Source organism: Magnusiomyces paraingens (genome assembly GCF_902498895.1).
Source record: "Magnusiomyces paraingens strain CBS 517.90 genome assembly, contig: contig3, whole genome shotgun sequence".
In the NCBI taxonomy this organism is placed as follows: Eukaryota; Fungi; Ascomycota; class Dipodascomycetes; order Dipodascales; family Dipodascaceae; genus Magnusiomyces; species Magnusiomyces paraingens.
Window position 1 is genome coordinate 1,040,573 of NW_022474069.1, and position 25,427 is coordinate 1,065,999.

At 35.2% G+C, this 25,427-nt stretch overlaps 7 protein-coding genes across 7 annotated transcripts; 4 read left to right on the top strand and 3 right to left on the bottom strand.

Moving 5' to 3' along the window:
- Nucleotides 1–1,007: 1,007 nt before the first annotated feature.
- Nucleotides 1,008–4,818, bottom strand: SAPINGB_P003622 (uncharacterized protein; the record flags this gene model as incomplete). Its single annotated transcript, XM_031998339.1, has 2 exons — nt 1,008–2,552; nt 2,614–4,818. The coding sequence occupies 2 exons, from the start codon at nt 4,816–4,818 to the stop codon at nt 1,008–1,010; spliced, it is 3,750 nt and encodes a 1,249-aa protein (XP_031854230.1).
- Nucleotides 4,819–5,659: 841 nt separating this feature from the next.
- Nucleotides 5,660–8,571, top strand: SAPINGB_P003623 (uncharacterized protein; the record flags this gene model as incomplete). Its single annotated transcript, XM_031998340.1, has 2 exons — nt 5,660–5,780; nt 5,996–8,571. 2 exons carry the CDS (start codon nt 5,660–5,662, stop codon nt 8,569–8,571), a joined length of 2,697 nt encoding a protein of 898 aa, XP_031854231.1.
- Nucleotides 8,572–13,137: 4,566 nt separating this feature from the next.
- On the bottom strand, nt 13,138–14,751 carry SAPINGB_P003625 (uncharacterized protein; the record flags this gene model as incomplete). The annotated part of the gene is made up of 1 exon (XM_031998341.1): nt 13,138–14,751. The coding sequence occupies one exon, from the start codon at nt 14,749–14,751 to the stop codon at nt 13,138–13,140; it is 1,614 nt and encodes a 537-aa protein (XP_031854232.1).
- Nucleotides 14,752–17,282: 2,531 nt separating this feature from the next.
- On the top strand, nt 17,283–18,188 carry SAPINGB_P003626 (uncharacterized protein; the record flags this gene model as incomplete). Its single annotated transcript, XM_031998342.1, has 1 exon — nt 17,283–18,188. One exon carries the CDS (start codon nt 17,283–17,285, stop codon nt 18,186–18,188), a length of 906 nt encoding a protein of 301 aa, XP_031854233.1.
- Nucleotides 18,189–18,861: 673 nt separating this feature from the next.
- Nucleotides 18,862–19,329, top strand: SAPINGB_P003627 (uncharacterized protein; the record flags this gene model as incomplete). Its single annotated transcript, XM_031998343.1, has 1 exon — nt 18,862–19,329. One exon carries the CDS (start codon nt 18,862–18,864, stop codon nt 19,327–19,329), a length of 468 nt encoding a protein of 155 aa, XP_031854234.1.
- An 845-nt stretch (nt 19,330–20,174) lies between these two features.
- On the top strand, nt 20,175–21,278 carry SAPINGB_P003628 (uncharacterized protein; the record flags this gene model as incomplete). The annotated part of the gene is made up of 1 exon (XM_031998344.1): nt 20,175–21,278. The coding sequence occupies one exon, from the start codon at nt 20,175–20,177 to the stop codon at nt 21,276–21,278; it is 1,104 nt and encodes a 367-aa protein (XP_031854235.1).
- Nucleotides 21,279–21,363: 85 nt separating this feature from the next.
- Nucleotides 21,364–24,988, bottom strand: SAPINGB_P003629 (uncharacterized protein; the record flags this gene model as incomplete). The annotated part of the gene is made up of 2 exons (XM_031998345.1): nt 21,364–24,623; nt 24,691–24,988. The coding sequence occupies 2 exons, from the start codon at nt 24,986–24,988 to the stop codon at nt 21,364–21,366; spliced, it is 3,558 nt and encodes a 1,185-aa protein (XP_031854236.1).
- Between the last annotated feature and the right edge of the window lie 439 nt (nt 24,989–25,427).

Below are 25,427 nucleotides of genomic sequence, written 5' to 3' on the forward strand. Positions count from 1 at the left end.
TTTTATAATATATCTGTAGAGTTGATATTATATTTTAAAAGGGAGGGGTAAATGCTAGAGAAGAAATAAACAGACTTTGATAATTATCTTAACCTATTACCTTATATATATGCATGCAAATCAAAAACTAACAATAATTTATTAAACCTTTTAAGCGGCTAAATTTATCAATGCTTGTTTTATCGCACAGCCCCCAAAATATGCCAATATTTAATATAAATTTGGCTATACTGATATCCACATTGTAAATTTTATATATTTAAGTATCTATGGAGGTTATTTAAAAATATTTAGAAAAAAAATTCCCTTAAATGCCAAAAATTTTAACTAATTTAATTAAGAATATAAGAGTGGCATCAACAAGGACTCGCAGGCACCTAACAAATCCCAATAGGGATTATTTCCTCCTTAACGCTTTTACAAGAAATGATTCAAACCTTCCTGCAGCACTTCGAGGAGCCGGCGAGGCAGTTACTACAGTGGAAGTTGAGGATATTGAAAATAATTTTTTGACAGTTGAACTACTCAGCTATAATTTGCCTACATTTTCAGTTCAAATAACCTTCTCTCATAAAAAATAATGTCCATCAGCCTGATAGCTTTAAATTCAATATATTGTATATACAATATATTGAATTTTAAATAAGTATTAGATCTGCTACAACAACCCCAATTACTTTTTTCTATTTAATAGTCAACATTATGTACATAATATGGCCTATTCTAGGTAGGGGTATATTTAAACGTGTTAATTATAATTATTATAATTATGAAATAGAGTAATCACTTCATAATAACTAACTATATATAATATATAGTTATAAGCTCTTAGAGCATTAAACTAAGTTTAAAAGAGCCCCTTCATTTCTTAAGAAAATTTAAAAAATCAGATTTAAATATGATAAATTTATACGACATTTAAGTGGGCTCTTATCCTTTATTAATAATATTATATTATAGTATAGTATTAGTTAATAATTAATGTACTGCTAAATAACAACTCATAATCATCGTGTGTTCATTGTGCCATTTATATTTCTTTCGGTTGCGAAAGTACGAGACATACTGGAGATTTGTTGTAATCTTCGAGCAACAAATTCACATTCGCCCCGTAGTCTTAATATCCTCAAAATGATATTTTCTGTGCTAGTTGACTGACTCTCAGCTTCGGCAAAACGTGCTTGAGCTTCTTGCAATGCCCTTCGATTTCTGTGTGCCATTACTGTATTGCGACGAATAATTTCAGGGCCTAACCGCTTAGATCTGAGGTTTTGATAACTTTGAGATGATCTTTTTTCACACTCACTTTTCAAATCAGCCGTGCTCCAATCGTAAAAATTAGTTGCTGCAGCTAAAAACTCTTGTCTTTTTCTAGTTTTTAAAAGCTCAATAGGAATTCCATTACCGTTCCCATCATGATTGAAAAACTTTAGAAGATCATTGCTCCATAATAAAAGATTGTACTTTTCAGTTTGACTAAGAGCAGTTTGCGATGTTTTTTTATCAGAAAGAGAAGGCAAAAGTAGAAGCTCTAATGTCTCCAAAATAATCTCCCATGTTTGGATAATAACTTTTGTTTTTAATGTGGGTGTTAGATTAATAGCGAGAATTTCAAAGTTTTTATTAAGAAACTCATAAAGAGGAGCCAGTGCATTAGACACAACTTCATCATCATTTGTAGGCTTCGGTTTGGGTTTGCCTTTGAAAATGCTAGTAACAGAGTCAATTTTAAACCGGGGATTTGATAAACCACGAAGCCTTTCTAGAGAAAGAATATATTTAATGAATGACTGAAATTTGTCGACAATTTCACGGATCATATCAGTTTCAGCTCTCATAAGTTTTCTGTAACTTTTTCCAAAATAAAATCTGATGTCATCTCGTTCACTTTCCATTGATATACTAAGTAAAATCTGCCCCTGAGGTTTAAGATTAACCCAAATTTCTTGTGGTTCGAAATCTCTAAATCCAGAAGGATCGAGACTAATTGACGCTCTTCCGCAAAGACTATGATCGGTTATTGCGTTTTCATCCCATACAGTTAAAATCAAATCTTTCCTATGCGAGGTCGTAAATTCAAAAGTCTCATTCCAAACAGGGTTCAAATCTTCGTAAATGGTACGAGTTTTGGCAATTTGCTTTTGGTCCATGATAAGCGTCACATATGGATCACTTAATCCGTTGGTATCACAAGCCTTAAGTCCGGTTGCCTCAGAGATTTTAATAGAAAAAAAAAAGTTTCTGGAAGCTGGTTCTTGACGATTGAATCTAGCTAATAACGCTGCTTGTCGTTCAGAATCAACTGCCGCTTCAATTCCATCAAGTTCTTTGATAGACCGTTCAATGTCGTTTAATTTAATACAAGTTTCTTGTTTAAAATCAAAAGGTTTTACTTCCACCGTGCCATTAACTGCATTTCGTGCCTTAGCAAACCATTGTTCTTGTCGTGTCTTATAATGCTGTTTGACTAGTGCGTCGTCTTCAGTGATCAAATCTTTTTGAAAACTAGTGAATATTAGTTCAGTATATAAAACAATTCCAGCCGAAACGCCCTATTTTTTTAAGATATTGTTAAAAATGTCGAAAAAAGAAATAAGTAAATTAAATACTCACTTTAATTATTCGAGTGTAAAATCTAGCAAGCTGGATGTCGTTATTCCATCTAATGTCAGTGACAAATTTAACTGCACCATTAAAAGAAGAAAACACGTCTAAAACCGATGAGCTGGTTAAAGTTCCGTTTGCGGCATCTAGTGGCTCAAAATTGTCTTTATCAAAATTCAGCTTGACCCATTGTACCAAAACATCTGCAGAAGATTGAACGTGTTGAAAAACATAAGGCTCAAATTTTGACTCAATATCAAATGGAAATGGGGTATTATTTATAAGTTGTTGATATAAATATCGAATTTCTACCATTTTAATATATAAGCTCATCAAGTCCTGAAAAGCGAGATTTTGATTATCAGTTTCTTGAAGCTTAAAAATGTGTGATATCATAGGCTTCGCATCTTCAAGAAAAAAATTGAGCGTTATGGTAGTAGCAAGTCTTGATATATTAACATTTCCAAAAAGGGGAGTTTTGTAACGTTTTTGAAGAAGTTTAGCCCCAGAAATTATGACATCAGCCACTTGAGTCAAATGATAATAAGCAAAACTCTGATCTCTAGGGACCTTGTCAATTTCTTCAATGTATTTTATTTCAGCTATTGCTTGGACTTGATTCTCAGCCTTTTGAATCTGTTCGGGTGTAATCTCTATGGGTGGATAACCATCAAAATCAGAATTTGGAGTAATGAAGTTATCAATAAATTGAAGAAGAAAGTTGATTTCAGGTTTGGGTGTATCATAAATAAAGCTTAACTTTTCTATTAGAATTTCAACAATTTTGTTTTGTAATTGTTGCATGGTAAAATAAGAAAAATCTTTGTCATATTTTGTCCAGTCGCTCATGAGGGAAGACTCCATTTTTTCAGTCAAAGGAAATGCTTCATTGCAAAGATTATCCAATGTAAAAAAGTTATTTTCGTAATTCATGCAAGAAACAAAAAGAATTATTCGAGCACGAGTTGTTTGTGAGATTCTCCAAAAAGCTGCCGCTTTAGTAAGCAAGTCTTGAGATTCCATAGATAAAATCAATGTATTCTTAGTAATATATCGATCACGTTTAAAACACAAGTCGACTAAAAGCCTGTAATATGAACGTGGATCAGAAGGAGTAAGTTTGTAAGATATCTGGTTTCCATTTTGATCGGGATGAGAAGGAGGAATTCTGGAAAGAGATGGTTGCTTAGTTATAAATTTATCCAACATTTGATCAAGAGCTTGAAGTTCGTTAGTTTTCCAAGATTCATAGGCACTGATAGAATCGAAGTCAGAACGTTGATATGTAAAAGATGGATTATTTTTGAAAAGGTTATCTTTAGCGCCTCTGATTTCTGCAACAGCTGTCTCCAGCGTTGCTTCAGCCTTTAATGTGTGAATTGAATTAATAAGATCGGTTTCTTGTTTTCCAAATAAAGACATAAGAATGGGAGCTACAGATATATCTTTTATATCAAAAGAAGGGGCGGGAAATATAGGGACATCATTAATATTATTAGGTCCATTAGAATCAGAACCAATTCCGTTGTTAGTAGGTCCATTAGGGCGAAGTGTTGTGTTTCGTGAAAGAGAAACTTTATATCTTTCCAATAGAGAAATAAGACTACCATGAGATGAACTATACCCATTTGAATTTAATATTTGAACCAAAAGTTGACAAAATAAGCCAATGTAGTGATCGCCGTTGTTGGGTACATGAGTACCGGAATCAACTGTTTTTTTCAATTCTTTCTGTGATACACTGATGAATTTCATAAGGAGATCTTCTACTCTTCGAGATTTAGTGATTTCGCGCTTAGTTTCGTCATTAAATGAAGCGTAAAAAGAGAGAAAGATTCTTCGAGCAACTTCGTCATTCGCATATTCTCGTTTATTAAAAGCGATCTCTTTAAGTTTTGAATCCAAAAGTTCGCAAATATTTCTGGGAAGTGTGACTTTGGAATTAGAAAGCTCCGTTAAAGTTGAAATTCCACTTAAGTTTGTAGAGCTAGAAGCCCTTCGTGTATGGCCTCGAGAAGTTGATGATATTTCGGACTGTGATTGGGAAATAGGTCTCCAAAATCTTGGCTCTGTGCGATAGTTGAGAATTGCAAGCTTAACAATAAATGGGTAAAGCTCGCTAATTTTGATATTTAAATTAACAAATTGTTCCGGTGTAAAAGTCTTTGCTGAAGACACAGCACGCCTCGGAATCGTTCGGCGTGAAACAGACATTTTTTTCTTAAGAAATTCCTTAGTTATAAAAACATCTAATATATAACCTTGAAATTTGTTTGACGGATTAATAAAAAGATTGAGTCCGAAACTAATCAATCAGCCACAAAAGTGCCTTAAACTGCTTAACCCCAAACTTTTTTAAACTAAAATACTTCTAATATATTTCAGTAAAATAGATTTTAAAATTCAAAATTTTCTTTTGATTTAAAAAAAATAAAATTCTAGATCTTGAAGAAATGAATAGTTGCAAGAAATGTTTTGTTTGAAAAGACTGGAACGGTAATGCGACTGTACAGTTGTGAAAGAATGTTTCGTCTAATCAAAATAAAGATTATGTAACTTTGCAATAAAATTACATAATCTTTGGTTTCATAACACACAACACAAACTGTTTCACACATTTCTAGAAAATTTCAACTTGCGCCTGAAACAAACTATAGCTCATTAAGGTATTTAAGGATTTTAATGTCAAAGAATTTAAACTAATTTGATTATTGATTAATTGTAATTAATAAACACGTTGATTATTTATATAATAAACTGCTTATTAGAAACTTATGTCATGCTGACAAAACCGTTACTTTTTTTAGAAGCCATTGATTATTAACCTATGGAGTTTCTCAGTCGTTGGTGATCATACAATTTTTTTTTATTTTTTTATGTTAAATCACATGACTGATACGCACCACGTCAGATACGTGTAGCAACCTTGACAAAAACGCTAGTTCTGTCAACGGTCAAAGTCAAAATTATATTCCTCCTTTCCTCAATATCTTAACCATGCGAAGCTAAATTCATAAGGTACCTTTTTTTATTTTCTAAAAATATTTTTACATTAATGTCAATAAAAAAAAAGACTTTAGTCCCTATGAGGCGCATGTCAAAACGCATTGCTCAGCGAAGCTCTCAAAATGTTGAATCTTTGAAAAACAATGAAAACTTAGGAGATGGATTTTCAGGTATGTCAAACTCGTGGTTTATATGACTTGTGCTAAGATATTGTAGAAAATGAAGAAGTTAGTGATAATGTTGAAAAGCCTCTTACAAAAAGGCGAATAAGAACGAGATCATATCCAGAGGATTTGATTAATGATAATAGTATGCTTATATGCTTATATGCTTATGTGTTGCTGATCAGAATTGTTTACAGGTTATTAACTATAGAATGAAATAGAACAAGACCATTATAACAGTGACCTTGCAGGTGGGTTTATTAAGCCAACTTCCAGGACGAGAAAAGCTAAGCCTTCTTTATATAAGGCTTCAGTCTCAACAAGTAAAGTTAAATCAAAAGATAAAGAAATGTCAGTTTCTTCAAGAAAACCCCGAAGTTCCGTCCCAAATTCAATGCAATCACCAGCTTTTTTATCAGATAGTACTACTGCTAATACTACTCCTGAATATTCAGAAGGAAATGATATTCTTTCTATTCCCATGTCTAGCAAACAGGCTAAAGTAATTGCAAAATCACTTTCTAGCAAAAGAAAATATAGATCTTTAATTTCAAGTGAGAGCGATGACAAAGATTTCAGTGATAATGATGATAGTGATTTTAAGGGCTCCAGCGACAAAGATCCTGATTCAGGATCAGAATATGAAGATGACGATGTCAAAATCATTAAGACAAAAAAAACTGAACCAGATACAACTAGATCTTTTAATCGTCTCCGTTCATCTTCTAAGTCTAAAACTATTAGTGACAGTGAAAATGACGAATATGTTAAACCTAAATCCACTCGTAAAAGAGGATCTAAAGCAACTACTCAAAAAAAGAGAAACGTTCGAGATACTTGGAATGCTTCCTTATTTGCAAACCACCCGTACTTGCAAACTATATTTCAGGAGATGGAACGAGAGGTAGTGATCCAGCCTCTTGCCATTCCTCAACCTGAAGGAATGACAATAGAACTCTTGCCTTTCCAAAAAGAAGGCCTTCACTGGCTCATAGAGCAAGAACGTACTAGGTACAAAGGTGGGATTTTGGCTGACGAGATGGGAATGGGAAAAACAATTCAAACTATTGCATTATTTATGTCTGACAAAAAAGAAGAACGCATAGCTCCTAATCTCGTTCTTGCACCAGCAGTAGCTTTATTACAGTGGAAAAATGAAATTGAAGCACATAGCGGTGGAAAACTTTCTTCGCTTGTCTTTCATGGAAAAGGTACTAAAACTTCTCTTGAAGAAATATTAAAGTATGATGTTGTTTTAACTACCTACTCGCTGTTGGAATCTGTATTTCGTAAACAAGAATATGGATTCAAACGCAAGAATGGAGTTGTGAAAGAAAAAAGTATTGTTCATGGAATTGAATGGCATCGAATTGTCTTAGACGAAGCCCACAGTGTAAAGCAAAGGCACTCTAACACATCCAGGGCTGTATCACTTCTTCAGGCTAATAAAAGGCTTTGTCTTTCGGGTACACCTCTACAAAATCGAGTTGGTGAGCTGTATTCGTTAGTCAAGTTTCTTCAGGTTACCCCATTCTGCCAATACTTTTGCAGAAAATGCCCTTGTGCCAAATCCACTTGGGACTTTACTGGTAAATACTGCAATTCCTGCAACCATTTTTATGGTGTCCATCATAATTTCTTTAATTACTCACTTCTACATGATATCCAAAGACCTATGAGTGAAGATCATAAGGAAGCAATGAGCAAGCTCCGTCTTCTTTTGAAAAAAATTATGCTTAGAAGAACCAAAACAGAACGTGCTGATGACCTAGGTCTTCCACCACGGGTAGTTGAAATTCGTCGAGACTATTTCAACCCAGAGGAAAAAGATCTTTATGAAAGTATATATTCAGACAGTACACGAAAATTCAACACTTATGTTGCTCAAGGTGTTGTTCTGAATAACTATGCCAATATTTTTTCTCTTATTACTCGCATGCGTCAAATAGCTGATCATCCTGACCTTGTGCTTAAACGCCACATGACTGGAGCTGGTTTGATTCAGAATACTATTATTTGTAAACTTTGTGACGACCCAGCGGAAGAGCCAATCCAATCCAAATGTCATCATGATTTTTGCCGTTTATGTATTACAGAGTATTGTGAGAGTTGGTCAGGAGATCCAGATAAATTAGAATGTCCTGTTTGTCACGTAGGACTTTCAATCGATTTACTTGGTCCAGCTATTTCTGCACCAACAGAATTCGATCAACAAGTTAGTGTCAGCAAGAATTCTATTATCAATAGAATTAACATGTCTGGTGGCTGGAGAAGCTCTACCAAAATTGAAGCTTTAGTTGAGGAGCTTTACAAACTTCGAAGCAATAAACAAACAATCAAATCAATTGTGTTTTCGCAGTTTACAAGCATGTTGGATTTAGTTGAATGGCGACTTAATAAGGCCGGTTTTCAAACTGTAAAGCTTCAAGGTAGTATGTCACCTGCTCAGAGAGACGCCATTATTAAACATTTTATGACGACCCCTTCCGTCGAAGTTTTTCTTGTTTCTTTGAAGGCTGGTGGTGTAGCTTTAAACTTGTGTGAAGCGTCCCAAGTTTTTATTTTGGATCCTTGGTGGAACCCTAGTGTTGAGTGGCAAAGTGGTGACCGTGTGCACAGGATTGGCCAACATAGACCGGTAAAAATTACTCGATTAATTATTCAAGACAGTATTGAATCTCGTATTGTTGAGCTTCAAGAGAAAAAGGCTAGTATGATTAATGCTACTATTGATTACGATGATGCTGCTATGCAAAGATTAACAACAGCTGATGTTCAATTTTTATTTCAAATTTAATGTTGTCAGAATCCGGCCCACCATCAAGAGCGTTCCCCATGGCCCCCAACTTTTCTCTATTTTCCTTAATATCTGCACAATAAACTTATACCACAAATTATTTGAGACTCAGGGCATCAAATTTGCCGACTTCCTAGACGACGTCTCGATCTACTTTCAAACCTCTCTATTCAGATCCACTGCCCTTTTTAGCCAGATATTTAACACCTCCATTGAATGGGGAAACTCTGCACACAGATATACCTAGAAGAGAACTTATATTTCTATAGTTTTTATCAGTATCGCAAAAGATATTAATATTTAATACAATATAAAACTTATATAAGTTGTCTATATAGTATATACTATTTGCTTGGTTCTTTCTTTGGATAATCCGATTTTACCCTTCATACGATCAACCTATTAAAATTTATCCAAAATAATTCTAAAGAAATTATCAATAATAAATTGTATTTCTATTTTTCACATATTGTAGCAGTCGAATTAACATCTCAGGTTTGCCGAATACATTACCGAAGGAACCATGAATTAAAAAGACAAACAAGACATAGAAGTCAGACTCCCGCTAAGCGGAGTTACCTAATTTCAACGATCATACAGACCGTAAGACCTGAAAATCAACATAGATTTTGTTAGCCTCTGTGCTGCTGTTCGGATTTTCTTCACGATAAAAAATAATAGATTGAAGATAATATGTCTACAGACCTGGAAGGAATAAATTATGTAATTAGAAAATATGGATGACGCAATTTTACACAAAAATTACAAAAATTACAAATTTCTATTATGATAGAGTTTTCACCTCTTTATCGTAAATATGATATATAATTATATAATTACAGATGATAAAGATGCAGTGCTTATTCATCATGATTCAATATATAATTCAATCTTTTTGTAAATCGTTATTTTCATCTAGTTTTTTATATATTCCCTGCTTTAAAAATTAAGAACTTTTTATATACTTTCAATTTTTTTTTTTTTGATATATTTTACAGACAATGATAAGACAAGTGCTTTTAAGAAACTCTAATAACTTATCATCAAGTTATGGTTCTTTACCAGATAATGAGAGTGATCCTAGCGCTAACAAATATCTAGATCTATCTGTATCTCGTTCTCCGCCATATGCCACAAAAACGAAAAAGCAATCAGAAGATGAAAACGAAACCTACGTCTTACATATTGAGGCTGATAATTCTCAGGATGAAAACAATTCAGATGAAGAAAATTCAGATGAAGAAAATTCACCCTATGCTGAAGTCAGAGCTGCTGTTCCTATTACTGATGAAAACATAAAAATAAATCACTGGCGAACTTGGGTGCTCACCATAGGATTTGTCACAATGTTTTCAGGAATTAACCAATTTTTTTCATTGAGATACCCTACGTTGTCAATAGGATTTATAGTTGCCCAGCTTGTTTCCTTCCCTATTGGTAGTTTTTTACACATTTTTTTACCTGAATGGAATCCTTTTCCAAAATATTTACAACAAAAATACCCCAATTTCACTTCCTGGTTTGACCTTAACCCTGGTCCTTTTTCTATAAAAGAGCATGCCATAATTACAATTGCGGTATCTCTAACGTCATCTTCAGCCTATGCTATGGGCGTTTTATTAACTCAGACTAACTTCTATAAAAAAGAATATACCTTTTTTTACGAAATTATGTTAGTTGTTACAACCCAAATGTTAGGATATGGTCTTGCTGGGTTAACGAGACGATGGATTGTTTATCCTGCTGCTATGATTTGGCCAGAAACTTTAGTTTCAACAACTTTATTCACAACAATTCATGAAAATAGAACTAACAAACCGGCTAATGGGTGGTTTATTTCTCGCTATAGATTTTTTGCTTGTGCAACGGCACTTTCATTTATTTGGTTTTGGGTACCTGGTTTTCTCTTTACAGGACTTTCATATTTTTCTTTTATTTGTTGGATTTTCCCTCAAAATAAAATTGTAAATCAATTATTTGGTTTTAACACTGGTTTGGGAATAATTCCAATAACGTTTGACTGGACTCAAGTAACTCAAGCTGGTGGATCGCCTTTAGCCACTCCCTGGTGGGTCACTGCAAATATAATAGGTTCAGTTATATTTTTTTTTTGGATACTAGTTCCTATTCTTTATTACTCTAACACTTGGTACTCTAAATATCTTCCAATTCTCTCAGCTGCCACTTTTGATAATAAAGGAAAGGCTTATGATATTGGACGAATTTTGACAAATGAATTAAGTTTTGATGCAAAAGCCTACAAAGAATATTCTCCTTTATTAATTCCTTTTTCCTATATAATGTCATATGCTTTAAATTTTGCTGCGGTAGGTGCTATATTTGTACATAGCTTTCTTTACAATGGTAAGGATATTTATCATAAACTTCTCGATGCTTCCAATGGTGGTGAAGATATTCACAGAAAAATTATGAAGAAATATAAAGAAGTTCCTGATTTGTGGTATTTGATATTATTTTTTACGGTCGTGTCTTTTTCAGCTTATTTAATATTATCCTATGAGACTCAACTACCGCTATGGGGATTATTTTTATCTATCAGCATTGCTGCTGTAAATTTTATACCTCAAGGCTTAATGGAAGGTATAACAAATCAACATGTTGGTCTTAACATTATAACAGAACTTATTGCAGGTTATATTTTTCCTGGAAAGCCTTTTGCAAATTTAATGGTTAAAATATATGGTTTTATTCCAATGCGACATGGCCTTGATTTTTCTCGTGACTTAAAACTAGCTCAATATATGAAAGTGCCTCCTGTTTTATTATTCTGGATTCAAATTGTGTCCACATTAATAGCCGCATTAGTTAATGTAACTGTTCAAAGATGGATGAGACTTAATATAAAGGATCTTTGCAGTCCTCACCAAGAAAATGGCTTTACTTGTGCTGGTGGTCGAACAATGTTCAATGCCTCAATTATATGGGGGGTGGTTGGTCCTCATCGTATGTTTTCAAAAGGAGCAATGTACAGTCCGATAATGTGGTTTTTTTTAATTGGGGCTTTAGCCCCAATTTTTACATTTTATCTTCATAAGAGATGGCCACATAAATGGTTTGGAAATCTTAATGCTCCAGTTTTTTTCGCGGGACCAGGAAACATTCCACCTGCTACAGGTGCAAACTATGGAGCATTTGCTTTAGTGGGGTTGTTTTTCAATTTCATTATAAAAAAGAGGTGGGGGTCATGGTGGAAAAAGTACAACTATATTTTATCTGGGAGTATGGATACAGGTGTGGCTATAGCAACAATTGCTATTTTCATCACTGTTACTTATCCTGGGGGAAATATATCTTGGTGGGGAAATCGTGTTTGGAAGAACACATTGGATTACAAGTCCACTAGCTATTATTCCTTGAAAGATGGAGAAACATTCGGGCCCTCAAAATGGTAAACAGGTGTTAATGGTGCTATAATTGTAAGAAAAGCCGAATCAAAACCCTCTTGTTTTGATTCAAGTGGTAGTATCTCTTGGAATGAGATTATAAGGGTGTATTTTTCTAAATTTTTAACAACCATATCGCCAATACAAAATTTTGTTTACCTCAAATGATTCATGGGAAATCTAAATTAACAAAGAATTACTCAATCTAAAATGATAGAAGAAGTGAAAAAAGTATATCATGGAGCCGCGCTACTCGTTTGCACGAAAGCTGCGAATAAGAAAATATTGTAACTAATTGGAAGGTGGAGCGATATATGATGACCATATAAGAAGGATTTAGGTATTGTTTTTTTTTTTTCATTTTTAAAAGATTAGACAAATATTATCCCAAATCATAAAACCCTTACAAAAAAGTGCTCTAGTGAAATAGCTCCTTTCATCCCAAACAAACATAGTCTTCCCAGTCTAGCCATATCACTATAACCTGTATTGATTATATACTTAATGATTTTTAACTCTGTTTTTAAAAAAAATTAATTACAATAAAAACTGATTCACTTGTATATATATATATATATATATATATACATTTATTTTTATTTTGCCCATATTCATTTGTTCAATTAATTAAAAATTTATAAATCCATGTATGGTTTACACATCATGTTATAGTCCTCCTCTTCATCGTTTAATAGCCACACTGGACACACAAGATCACTGATTGGTACAGCTTGCGTACCTAATAAATAGTCGTCATTATTTTTAACAAACTCTTGGTTGTCAATATAATACACAAGAGTAGTAAGCCCTGTCAAATTGTTATGGCTACCAAAGTATTTCAGCTTGAACTGATAAGGCTTAATAACATTCTTATGAAATCTTCTCACAATTGCAAAAGTTTTAGGGAATCACTAAGGAATATTTTTCAATTTAACAATGTGTTCAATCCTAGCATGAAAAGATGACCCATCTGCCTCTTTAATACGCACAAAACTGACACTGGCCATCTAGAAAAAAGCGTATTTATAAATGTACTATTATGGATCTTTAATTAACAATACCTAAATGCTATGTATAATTTATTTTTGCAGGATAACTTTAGATGCATTTTTACAAACCTTTTTTAAATGAATACTGAGAAAGTGAACTCAACTGGAAAGGCTCAAGACCATAGAAGACCCGATTCATTATTTTTAAAATTTCTTTCTTGATTCCACTTTAACCCATATTTATATTCAACTGCATAGCTTATGAGTGACAAAAGGCATATTCCAGAAATAAGAGTCATTGAACCTCCAGTGCCAAGTTTTAAATCCATCCTATCAATGACAGCAAGACCAACTGCACATAATAAGCATCGCACTAAATTAACACAAGCTGATGCACTGGATGATTCTTGAGGGAATAAATCCACCATTAAAGTATTTGATATATTGACAAAAGTAACTCCGGTGATTGAAATAAAAAAAGTCATTATAATCGGCACAATCCAATGGACATGCTTTTCAATTGTCCATCCAAATATTATACAAGTGATTGCCATGATTGGTGAAAGATAAAATCCAGGTTTGATTCGCGTCTTAATAATATCAAAATGAAAAGGATCTGGTTTAGAATCGTTCCCATGATCCAATACCCACTGTTCTTTAAATTTTGCGGCACGTCTTTTGTAGTATAATGTCATGAGCCGGCCACCCCAGACCGAGCCAGCAACTGATCCTACTCCATTTGCTAAGTATGAAATGCCAAGTTGGATAGTTGTGAAATGGTATTCTTGAGTCAGAGAGGTTGACTGAATGGTTAATGCAACAAACCAAGCAGTGTAATGCAACCCAGAAGGAATAAGAACTAAAATCACATCTTTATTTAAAAATAGCTGGAATGTCCGTAAAATGGACGATTTCTTAGGTGGATTCAATAGACCTCTACCAGTAGCCACTGCTGTTTCATAGTTAATAAGTTGCTTTCCATGAAGAGCAACCATGACAGGAGAAAGATTTATTATTCGGTAAGGTCTGACAGATCCATTACCAACAAATGATCGGTTTGTTTCAGGAAGAACTAAAATAACAATCAATAATGCCACAGAAGCGCAGATAACTAGAAACCAAAAAATTGATCTCCAAACCCAAGTGGAGGCCAACCCAGCACCAATTAAAGGTCCAACAGCATTTCCTAAAAGTGTTAAGCCTCCAAATAAGCCCATAAAGGTTCCCCGATCTTTTCTTTGAGTGATGTCTCCGACAAGTCCAGCACCAATAGCTACAGCTGCAGCCATCCCAGCTGCTTGAAGACATCTAAACCCCAAAAGCATTCCATAAGATTTTGCCAGGGCCAAACCAATATTGGCACCAATATAAGTAATTAAACATAATGGGTATATTGGACGACGTCCAAACTTATCTGCCAAAGGTCCCCAAAAAGCTGGTGCTATTCCTTGGAATATAGAGTAGGTAACGATAGTTAAGTTAATTTTTTCAGTATCAACGTTAAAGTAGCTTTCAAGTTCAGTGAGAACAGGAAGATATATTGGAACGGATATAGCAGAAAACAAGGCAAGAAAAGATGCCAAAAGAGATAAAAAATATTTTTCTGGGACAGAAAAGATTGTAAAAGGTTCTTCATCGTCCACTACCTGATCCGTAACTTCTTTTTCGACAATGTCTTCTTCCGTAGTACCATATGGTTCATTATCCCGATTTTCAACTGTGTCATCTACGTTATTTTCTAATTTTTTCCATTTTTCTTTGGGATTTAAATCATCTTCGTTTTCCATTGTTGATCTTTAATGTAAAATAAGCTTAGATAGTGAATTATATTGCCGTATTATATTTTCCGAGTCATTTAGGTTTATATTAAAAGCTGGAAAAAAAGATTAAAATCAAGTACTCTTGTTTCATCTATTTTAAATAAAAATCCGTAGATATCAATATACATATATATATATATTTTTCTTTTCAAAGAAATATTTTTTTCTCATGAGTCAGACTGTTGGTGATTGCTATCAAGGACTAAAAGTAAAATCGCGGGGAATTTTTGCTATGTTTAAGTATTTTCAGCAAATTTTCTAAGATTGTCAGTGAGAGAAATTTTTTTATTTTTGGCTTTGCATTGGATGTATGCTGCCGTTTTATGCGATTTCTCCTCGGGGAAAAAGAATTAACATGCATGATAGAAATCCATGAGTGCTTATAATTATAAGCATTAATATATTAACAATGATTTAAGTAGTAAACTTAACTGCTAATATTGATTTTCAAATTAGTTTGTTAAGTCAAATAAACTATTCATTTTGCGTTTTTCTTAAATTTGTAATGAGTTAATTAATAAGTGGATAGTTTACACTCAAAAAAAAAAAAAAAATTCCCTTCATCATATGCATAGAAGAAGCAGGTGTCCCCCCCCCCCCCACTTAACATCCAGATTTAAGATCTAGACGTGAGAGCAACTTACCTCGTTTACAACCCCACAAGAAACCCTAGGGGAAAAAAAACAGTTAAATCATAGCCTCCCTAATAAGCAACCCAAACCAGATCATAGTTAGTTGCGATCAGTAACTGCCGGATGTGCCAAATTTCGTTGTTTTCCTTCAAATATTTTAACACTATCATAGAACATAATTATGCCTTAGACTAATAGAATTAGTAAGTACAATTACCGGAAAATTGTGTTGGTACACACCCACATCACCAAAAAATTTTTCTTCATCACATTACTTTCAAAACGGATTTCTTTACCAAATTTAATTTAATTAGTACGTAACTTGAGATATAGGTTCCTTATTCTTTAGAGAGAGATATATACTTGTTTAATATTTTTTTATGCCAGCTGTTTGCATCTACTACAGCTTGAAGTCTTCGGGGCATTGATAAGACTAGCTTATTTATGAGGTTCTAATGGAAATCCTCCCAGACTTCCACAGCTGCTTCACATAACTTTTTTAATGATTGATTATTCTTTGGTAATAGTAATAGTTCCGGAAATCTTTTACATGTCTTTTCTTTAAGCAGTTGCCATATATTCTCAATTGGATTAAGATCAGGTGAATAAGGCGGCCAGTCGACTAAAGTAACCCCATTCTGTCCGGCACACTCACCCAGCCAATTCTGAACTATTCGAGCATTATGGGTAGGTACGTTATCTTGAGCAAATATAGAACCTGGCCCTGCAATTTTTGGAAGTTGATCTTGGAGGCATTCCAGAATACAGCGGCTAGTAACACCTCCGCGAGCAGATTCAAGGTCTCCATGAAGCGGCCATAAAGATGATAGAGAAGAAAAGGATATAGCATCCCAAAACATCTGAGGAGGATGTGATGGCTTGCCCTTTGGCCGTGCATATGGAATATCTAATCGCTGTTCCTATTCTTTGTTAATAGATAAATAAATAGTAATGTAAATAAAACATACTTTTGGGCAAAACTCCCACCCCTGCTTTTCACCATTACCAAGAGCAATTGTAGACTCATCACTTAAAAATCAATGCTTTCAAAAGCTTTCTGGCTCATCTTTATACATTCTGGCAAAATTGAGGCGTTTTTCCGTTATCTGTGGAGTTAGTAATGGCCGTTGATGATGGATGCCTTCACGCTTGAGCCATTGTAAAATAGTACGTTCAGAGACATTTAAACCAAAGACAACAATAAGATCTTGTGCATTATTAAAAAAATTTTTCCTAGCAACTCTGAAATTTTTCCTTTTATCCCTATCAGATAGCTTTGGTGGTCGTCCTGACAGAGCACAACTGGAGAAATTTATTTAGTTGGGGTAGCGTCGAATGATGCCAAAAACAAATCCGAGCGACACTCCCTCCTCAAATGCGATACACAGCTGGGAAATTCCCTTTTAGTACTTCATATAAATTCTGGCTCTCTTAAGAAGACTGTTTTCAACCCTAGAAGTCACTGGAGTCATTGGTGTTGAGAAAATAGGAATTCAAGATGAAGTGGTTGTCGCGTTGAAAGTAAAAAATATGGTGCTGTAGCCAAAGTGGGGTTTGCACATCGTTACTTTAAGGGACCCCCCCCCCTGTATGTACTAAGAAGATGGTCATTATAAATTGCTTACTCATGAGTAGTTATAACTAAAATAACGATAATTGTTAATTTTTTTTAGAGTGTAATTGTATTACAAGGTAATACAGCGCTTCTTTTTAAGATATGAAGCAGCTGAAATCATAAGGTCGTGTATAGCAGCTCAATATATATAATGACCGCATTAACCCCCAGTTTTTTTTCCTGTTATAACAGTTGAAGTATAGAATATATTTCATCATCAAAGCTCAATTTTATATCTAGTCAGACCTAAAATGAATAGACCATATGCTGAACTATATAGACCAAACATCCATGGGCAACAATTGGAAATGGAAAGATATGGAATGGGTATAGTTGAAGATTCTAATGATATGTTTCCATTTTTGAATGATATCGGTTTAGTGAATAAAGAAATTTCTGAATATGAAAATATCATTGATAGGATTAACAATCTTCAAAAAAGAATACTTACTACAGTTCAACTGGAACAAATCGATGACTTAAATCACCAAATTACAAATCTTACCCTCAAAAATAACGATTTATCAAAATCTATAAAAGAGAAAATTCAAATTCTACTAAATACTGCACAAAACAATCCAAATAAATTGGCACAAGTACAAAGTATCAAAGTAGAGTTCAAAAAATCAGTTCAAAGATACCTAAAAGTAGAGGAATCTTATCGCAAAAAATATAGAGAAAACCTCAAACGCCAATTTTCAACAGCTTGTCCGGATGCCGATGAAAAAACAGTTGACAATGTAGCATCTGAAATGCTAGAAAATCGGTCTGGTGGCAGTCAAATGTTTGCACAGGCACTAGTAAAAAGAGCCGATCCTGCTCAAGCCCAAGCTGTGATGGCTGAAGTTCAAGTGCGCCATGAGAGCATTCTAAAACTTGCACAAACCATAGAAGAATTAGCACAATTATTTCAAGATCTAGAAAATATGGTTGCTGAACAGGACTCCAAAGTTTTAGTTGTTGAAAACAATGTTGAAATCGCTCAAAAAGATCTTGAATATGGAGTTGGGGATCTAGGAACTGCTGTCACAACTGCCAAAAAGATACGACGCAAAAAATGGAAACTTTTAGGATTATTTATTGCTATCATTTTAGTTTTTAGTGCAGCTGTGATAGGAGGTGTTTGTGGCTCGGGGAAATGTTCTTCTTCAAAATAAGTTTGATCAATTAAAAACATTTATTTAAACATTAAAAAACAAAACTTAGTTTTCAAAATATTCTTAAAAGTTACTTAACAAACTTATTAGTTGGTTTGTTTTTATTCAAAGAATACCAAAAATAAATCTTGATGCCAGCTTACGAAAAACATGGTGTCAATTGCTAAACCAACCTAGCATATTTTCACTTGTTTTCATTAACTATTTAATTTTATTCCTTAATCAATTAAAACAGAAATAATTTTTTTAATTTAGACTGTTTAAGAGTGTATACATGACCATCTCAGGAGAGATGTGTCTTTTTCAATTTCTTTTTTTGTTCTTCTTCCAACAAAGGGCATTCAACTACAATGTTTTTAACTGTTTTGAACTTGCTGAAATTGCCTGTGTAGTCCTCCTCTTTAATACTAAACTTTTGAACTAATGCTCCAAAGTTTCCATGGCTTGTGCGATCAACCATTAAGAAATGAAATAATACTCTTCAAATATGCAAATGTTGGCTAGAGATTAGACTTATGGCCAATTGCTGATGATATGGTGTTAGGGTTGGGGTTAAATTGTTATATCGATACATCGATAAACTGCGATAGAATTTTTATTTTTTTTTTTTTTTTGCACATCTATCAATTATCATAAATATCCCATTAAAAATATTTTCTTTCTAAGAATCAAAATGCTAACAAATACTTTACAATACGATTATAATGATCTTAAAATACTCACAAAAGCTTACAAAAACCAGGAAATCCAAATTTTCACCTTTTCTATGACGAAAAAAGATTGGGTCTGGAATGCTGGTGTAAGACTTTATAAATCCTTTTCCAAATTCAAAAAATTAAAACGATTAACAACCGGAATTCAGGTTTTTAATCTCTGTTACTCCATTACAATGTCTATATTGGGAGTAGCTGCCAACCTTCCAATTCAGCCTGATCTGGGATTGTCTTCATCCATTCTTTCGATTTCGGCCCATGTTTTCAATTTACATCTTGAAAATTCAATGAGTGATAACATTATGAGATTATGTAAAATTATGAAAAACTATGAGGCAATTAAACGAATCCAAACAGATGATAGCAAGGAACTTACATGGAAAAAAATTGAAGCTACTATTCCTTATCCAACGGAATTGTTTCAATAGCTTAGTTAAATATATATTAATTACTCAAAATTTACCCGTTTTAAAAGGTTTATATGAACATCATAGTATAATTAATTAAGTATAAACAAAAATATCAAACAATTAAATTGTTTTTTTAAAAAAACAGTTGACAATGTAGCATCTGAAATGCTAGAAAATCGGTCTGGTGGCAGTCAATTTTTAATTTAAAAGACTTTAGAAGTTTGTGTTGTTTGTGATAAAATACACGATAACTGGACTAGTCAAAGAATGATCATATTTACACTCATAAAGTAACTTTGGGAATGGCAATCCATTCTGGAGAAGTCACTGGTCTCCGAAACGCTGATTAACTTGGAGGAAAAAAAAAATATACACCAGATACTGTCAAATGCTTCCTTCTCTTTTCCCCATAAACAACACCCGATAAATTTATTCTCTTCTGCTGGAAAATTCATTTCAAGTCGTTAACGCCGTTTAGTCCCATCCCCAAATAGTCTGAAAAATTAATCCCCCCACACACACACTACTTTTTTTCTTTCAAACCTCGGAAATAGCAGCCGATAACCGTATTCTTGTTGATCTAATGGGCTGATCTCTTGGTTGGCGTCAGTGCATGTGAGATGTCGTAATATTGTCTACCTTTGGTGCAACATTGTACGGCTAAAGTATCTTGATGCGTTTTATTGCAAGTCCTTCCTTTCCCAAATTTTTTTTTAAAGATACTAACATAAATATGGCTTGACATCCGTTTAAAAAGAAAAAATATATATATACTCCTGAAAAAAATACTTCAAGAAAAAATATTTCAGAAAAAAAGGTTGAAAATTTCAAAATCTTTTGATTTATTAATCATTATAATAAAAATGTCTGCCTTCACCTCACTTCCAATCATTGATATTTCTCTTGCAGATAACCCAGAAACTAAGCCTAAGTTGCTCCAAGATCTGGAACATGCTTTGTTCCGCGTCGGCTTTCTGTACCTTATCAACCATGGCATTGAACAGGAGGCACGAGATATTCTTGAACTGGCACCCAAATCTTTTGAAGTCCCCCAAGCTGAAAAAGATGCTGTGGCAATGACCACCAACCCTCACTTTGTCGGCTACACCGCTTTAGGTATGGAGTACACTGCTCAGCATGTCGACATCAGAGAACAATACGATTTTGGCTCTGCTCGTGACCCTGACCCATTGTTCAGGGAAGACGATACAGTAGAACCCTGGCGCCGACTCAAAGGACCTTCTCCATATCTACCCGACTCTGTACTTCCAGGTTTTGAAAAAACCGTCACAACATATATTGCCGGTATGGAGCGTGTAGCTTCACGTTTACTGGATCTTATAGCTGAGTGTCTTAATCTGCCCCCTGAGACTTTCCACCAATTTGAGGCTGACATGAACCGTCTTAAGATTGTAAAGTACCCCCCTCCTAAAGCTGAAGAAATTGAAAAGGCTGGCGGCGCGTTTCTGCATGGAGGTAGTCAATTCCAGGGTGTTGGCCCTCACAAAGACTCATCGGGTATGTTTACTTTTGTGCTTCAGGATAATGTTGGTGGTCTCGAGGTCCTCAACCAAGCTGGTGAGTGGATCCCCGCAACGCCGCTCCAAGATTCTTTTGTTGTCAACATCGCTCAGGGATTCGAAGCCCTAACTGGAGGGCGGTGCGGCGCAACCACCCACCAAGTCATCTCACCCTCAGAAAATGTCACTCGTTACTCTATTCCTTATTTCCACTCAATCCGTCTGGATCTTACAAAACAAGATATTGATAACCAGCTTTCTTTTATTAAGGGTCGTATTCCAGAACCCTCAGATCTTAAGAAGCGTGCCGTGGATGTTCCTTCTGAGTTCATTCAACCTCAATACAAAACATTTGGCGATGCCCATCTCCGCAACAGAGTCGTCAGCCATAAAGACGTTGCGAAGATATGGTACCCCAAACAAGATGCAATTTATAACTCTGCGTAATTTCCCATTGTTTTTTATTTTTGCATCCTATGTATAGATTAGAAGATATATATTTGATTTTTGTTTTAAAAAAAAAAAAGTATTATTACACTGCTAAACCTGTTCCCCCGGCGTTCCAGCGATACATGCTCATTAGAATTCGTCGCCGATTTGTGGATACAATACGATCATTAACACTGACAGTTGTATATTTCATATCTCTAATTACGCCGTGAAGAAGAGATCGGTAATTAACTTGGTACTGAGTGCTCAGCGTCGCAATAGATACTTCATGTGCACGTACAAACAGCTCACACGCCTCAGCAACATCAGTTGAAGTATGCGTACCATATCGCTCGCTCATGCAGTACGGAATGAATCCGGCGTGCAGCAGCTGAATTCCAAAAAAAAATGGAATAAGTTGTAAGGTGGGATCTAGCCGCAAAATTTTTTCAACATGCTTTGAAGCCTCAATCGAATTCTGAAGACACCCAGTAAACCTAGTATCGTTTAAAAGCACATCAATATCGTCCAGAGTATCGGTTGGATCCCAATAACCTTCTAACAGAATATAGAGTACCTGTAGTACACATTGACAGTACTCCTTCCATGCAAGTAAATATGTATCTTGTGTCACTGTCATAGCAAAAAACTCTTCAAGTGAATACTGAAATGCCTTCAGCCTATGGCGGTAGTTTTCTCGCAAGCTTTTAAGCACAGATTCTCTGTGAAAAAATAGCGGACTTAATTCGAAAAAATGAATTTCAATGATTCCCCCAAGAAGTGTCATTAGAGGAAGATACATACCAAAAATCCCGCTCTCAATAACTGTACACTGCAACCCCCGACGTCGGTTACGATCCTCCTCGGGTGGAAAAAGCTGTGGGGGTCCACTTCGGTCTGATTTTTCTTCTGCGGAAGGAGCTGCCGATGTTGTAGTTCCGGAAGTGTTACCAGTGCTTGTTCTTCTTGTTTCACTAACATCTTCTCCACTATCAACACCACTTTGACCACTAGGATGTAGTTCATCTACTTCATAGTCCCAAATATCTTGAGAAATTGGGAAAAACAGTTCCAATGATTCAGAGTCTAAAATCATACAAGGTTTGTTGAAACAGAGTGCCAAATGGCGGTCGATCATAAATAAAGACCACCATGTACGTCGTCGTTCTTCCCGGGCTTCTTCCGGCAGTGTAGGTATTTCTTTGTTCAACTTGAGTTGACGAGCCAATGTTACAGCCATGTCCCACCATTTCATGGTTGATGGCTTAAAATCTGATGCCGACTCAACCACACCTATGTTGATAAATGCAAGTACATCATCCAAATCATACTCACGTGAATTTTCTTCTCGCATAGGCTGCAAATATACCATAACGCTGTCCAGCAGCTTTGAAATGAGCATGTTTTTGTATTCTGATCCAGATGTCATAATGGGGTGATTACTTGCGTGAGCTGACAAGTAAAGAATAGAGTACAAAAGTGCAGGTGAACACTTACGAGGATTCTCATCACACAAAATAGATGACTTGCGCAAAATAGGTGCTACAGAATAAACCGTATTGGTAAAGTAAATTTCTAAAAATTCTGATGTCAACACCAAAGGCATATAATCGATGTCTCTAATAATTGGATCCAAAACAGGATAAATATGTGCTTGAACCGGTGGTGGAGCTGGAGTATACTGAGACCCGAATGATATATCTGTACGATTGTGTGCTGAATTTTGATTACTAGAATTACCATCTGTTTCCCGGCTATCTTCTTTACTGTCATTTACTGTTTCATGAGAAATATCTATTTCATCTTCATTTTCCATCATTGATTGTGGCTGGGTTTGCTGTGGAGTCGAAATATGCTGTGACGCTGGTTGTCCTGATTGTGAGGGCTCTGCAGTTGAAGATAATTGTTGTTGCTGCTGTTGCTGTTGCTGTTGCTGTTGCTGTTGCTGTTGCTGTTGCTGTTGCTGTTGCTGTTGCTGTTGCTGTTGCTGTTGCTGTTGCTGTTGCTGTTGCTGTTGCTGTTGCTGTTGCTGTTGCTGTTGCTGTTGCTGTTGCTGCTGTTGTTGTTGCTGTTGCTGTTGCTGTTGCTGCTGTGGCTGTGGAAGATTAGGTGTAGACCGGTCAAAAATTGATATTAATTCAGTAGGAAATGGTGACTTGACAGATCCTAGCCACTGAGGACTGTTTACTGAAGAAGACTGGCTTGAGGGTATAGAAATTTGTGGTAGCGGCGTTGGAGCCAAAACATCTGGCTGGGAATTTGTATCATTGTTTGTAGGTGAACCGTCTAGATCAAGGGTAGCTGTGCTCTTTATTGAACTATTGGGTTTTCCAACACCTGAATCAACTGATGGTAAGATCCGAGATATTGTTGTTTTTAAAGAATTAGTAGTGTTGGTACTAGTTGTTGAGGCGGCAGAATCAGTTTCTGTTATTGTTGTTGGTGCTGTTGGTGTTGGTGTTGGTGTTGTTTGTGTGGGCATAGTAGATGCGGCTGTAGACGGAATTTTGTGATTTGCCGATGTAGCGAGATGACTCAATAGTTGAACATTGAAATTTAAAGGATTATGAATGGATGAATTTCCAAAATTTAAATTGCTAGCTTTTACTTCAGAGGGGATTATATTGGTACTGGGAACAGGACTAGGTATGTTGGAAGATGATGCTCCTGTTTTGGTGTTTTGATTGAGAATTTTTAAAAGATTAGTAGTACTATTTGTGCGGTTTTGGTTAAAGGAAGTCAATGTAGACGATGCTTGTAAAATATCTGTTTGCTGCTGTTGAGTTTGTTGAGTTTGTTGATTGTTTTGTTGTTGGCGGTGAGGATCTAACAAGTTTGAACTAGACATAGCTAGAGTAGATGCCAGTCCATTTTGTTGAGTAGGAGATGGCACCGAACTTTTCCCGCTTGATGAGGGATTAGTAGTAAGTTTCAAAAAGCTTTGAAGCTGAGGTAATATACTGGTAGTTTGTGCCAAATGTTGGTAGTTTGTAGGAGGTCCAGCAGCAGCAACTGAAATAGCTGGTATCGACTTTATGGCAGAGGGAACTGCTGCACCTGTTGCTACTTCTGTTGTTATTTCTGTTGCTGTGATTTGTGGAGACGAAGGTTTGCTTTGAGGTGGAGATGCTTGGCTCCAAAATGCTTCATCCTCATTAACAGTCTTCACTTCAAGTGTTTGTCTATCGCGTTTATCTTGAGAAGTTTTGGTATTATTTTCCCCTTGGATTTTAGGGTCTGTGGTATCTGATGCTTGTGATGCAGGTTGGGTCTTTTGTTGTTTGCGTGGGTGCTGGGGATACGAATCGCTACCTTTACCGCGTTTTTTAATTGTACGATTGTATTGACAGAGAATTCCTAAATCTAAACAGATGTTAAAAAAAAAAAAAAAAAAAAAACTTTTATCTAGTTACAAAAATATTATACTTACTCAAGCATCGATAGCATGGATTCTTTCCGTCACATTTGGTTCGCGCAACACTACACTTATCGCAAGCACGGGCGGTTCGTTTTCTTGCAGATGGCCCTGTCGATTGTAGCAGTTTATCAGCATCTGAATCTACTGTAAGCTCTTCTGCTTTCATATTCTTTAGTGGTGACTTTTGGTTTACTTCTTGTTTGTCTGTTTTATTATTAATGGGTGAAGCATCGTGGGTATGTGGAGAGTTCTCTTTTAAGCCAAAAGACGTTGAGACAAAGGATGAGTCAAGAGTAGGTCGGCCGGTCATGTTGATTAGATATGGAATTAAGAAAAATTGTTCTTTCCACAATCAATTGGGCATATTCCTGTCAAACAATTTGCAGAAATATAAATAGATTTATATACTTATATATAAAAAATGTTCAAGTTGAGCAAGAAAGAAAGCTTTGCTTATGGTGGTTGTGGGCAAGAGATCCAACAGAGAAAAGAAATTTTATTTTACCGCAATTTACCCGCTCGACGCAAAATAGTATGTCAAATACCCACGGATGGATATTTGGCGCTGGGTATTTTTTTTTTTTTTTGACACATTGTAATGCTATTCAGGCAGTTTCGGAAATACAAAGAAAACTTTCTAGTCACGTGTAGATTGCTTTTTTTTTTTTGTTATTTTGCTGTAGTAGGCATTACTGATTTCTTATCACGCATTTTATAGCGTAGTACACGTGAGATTCTCCTCCCAAATA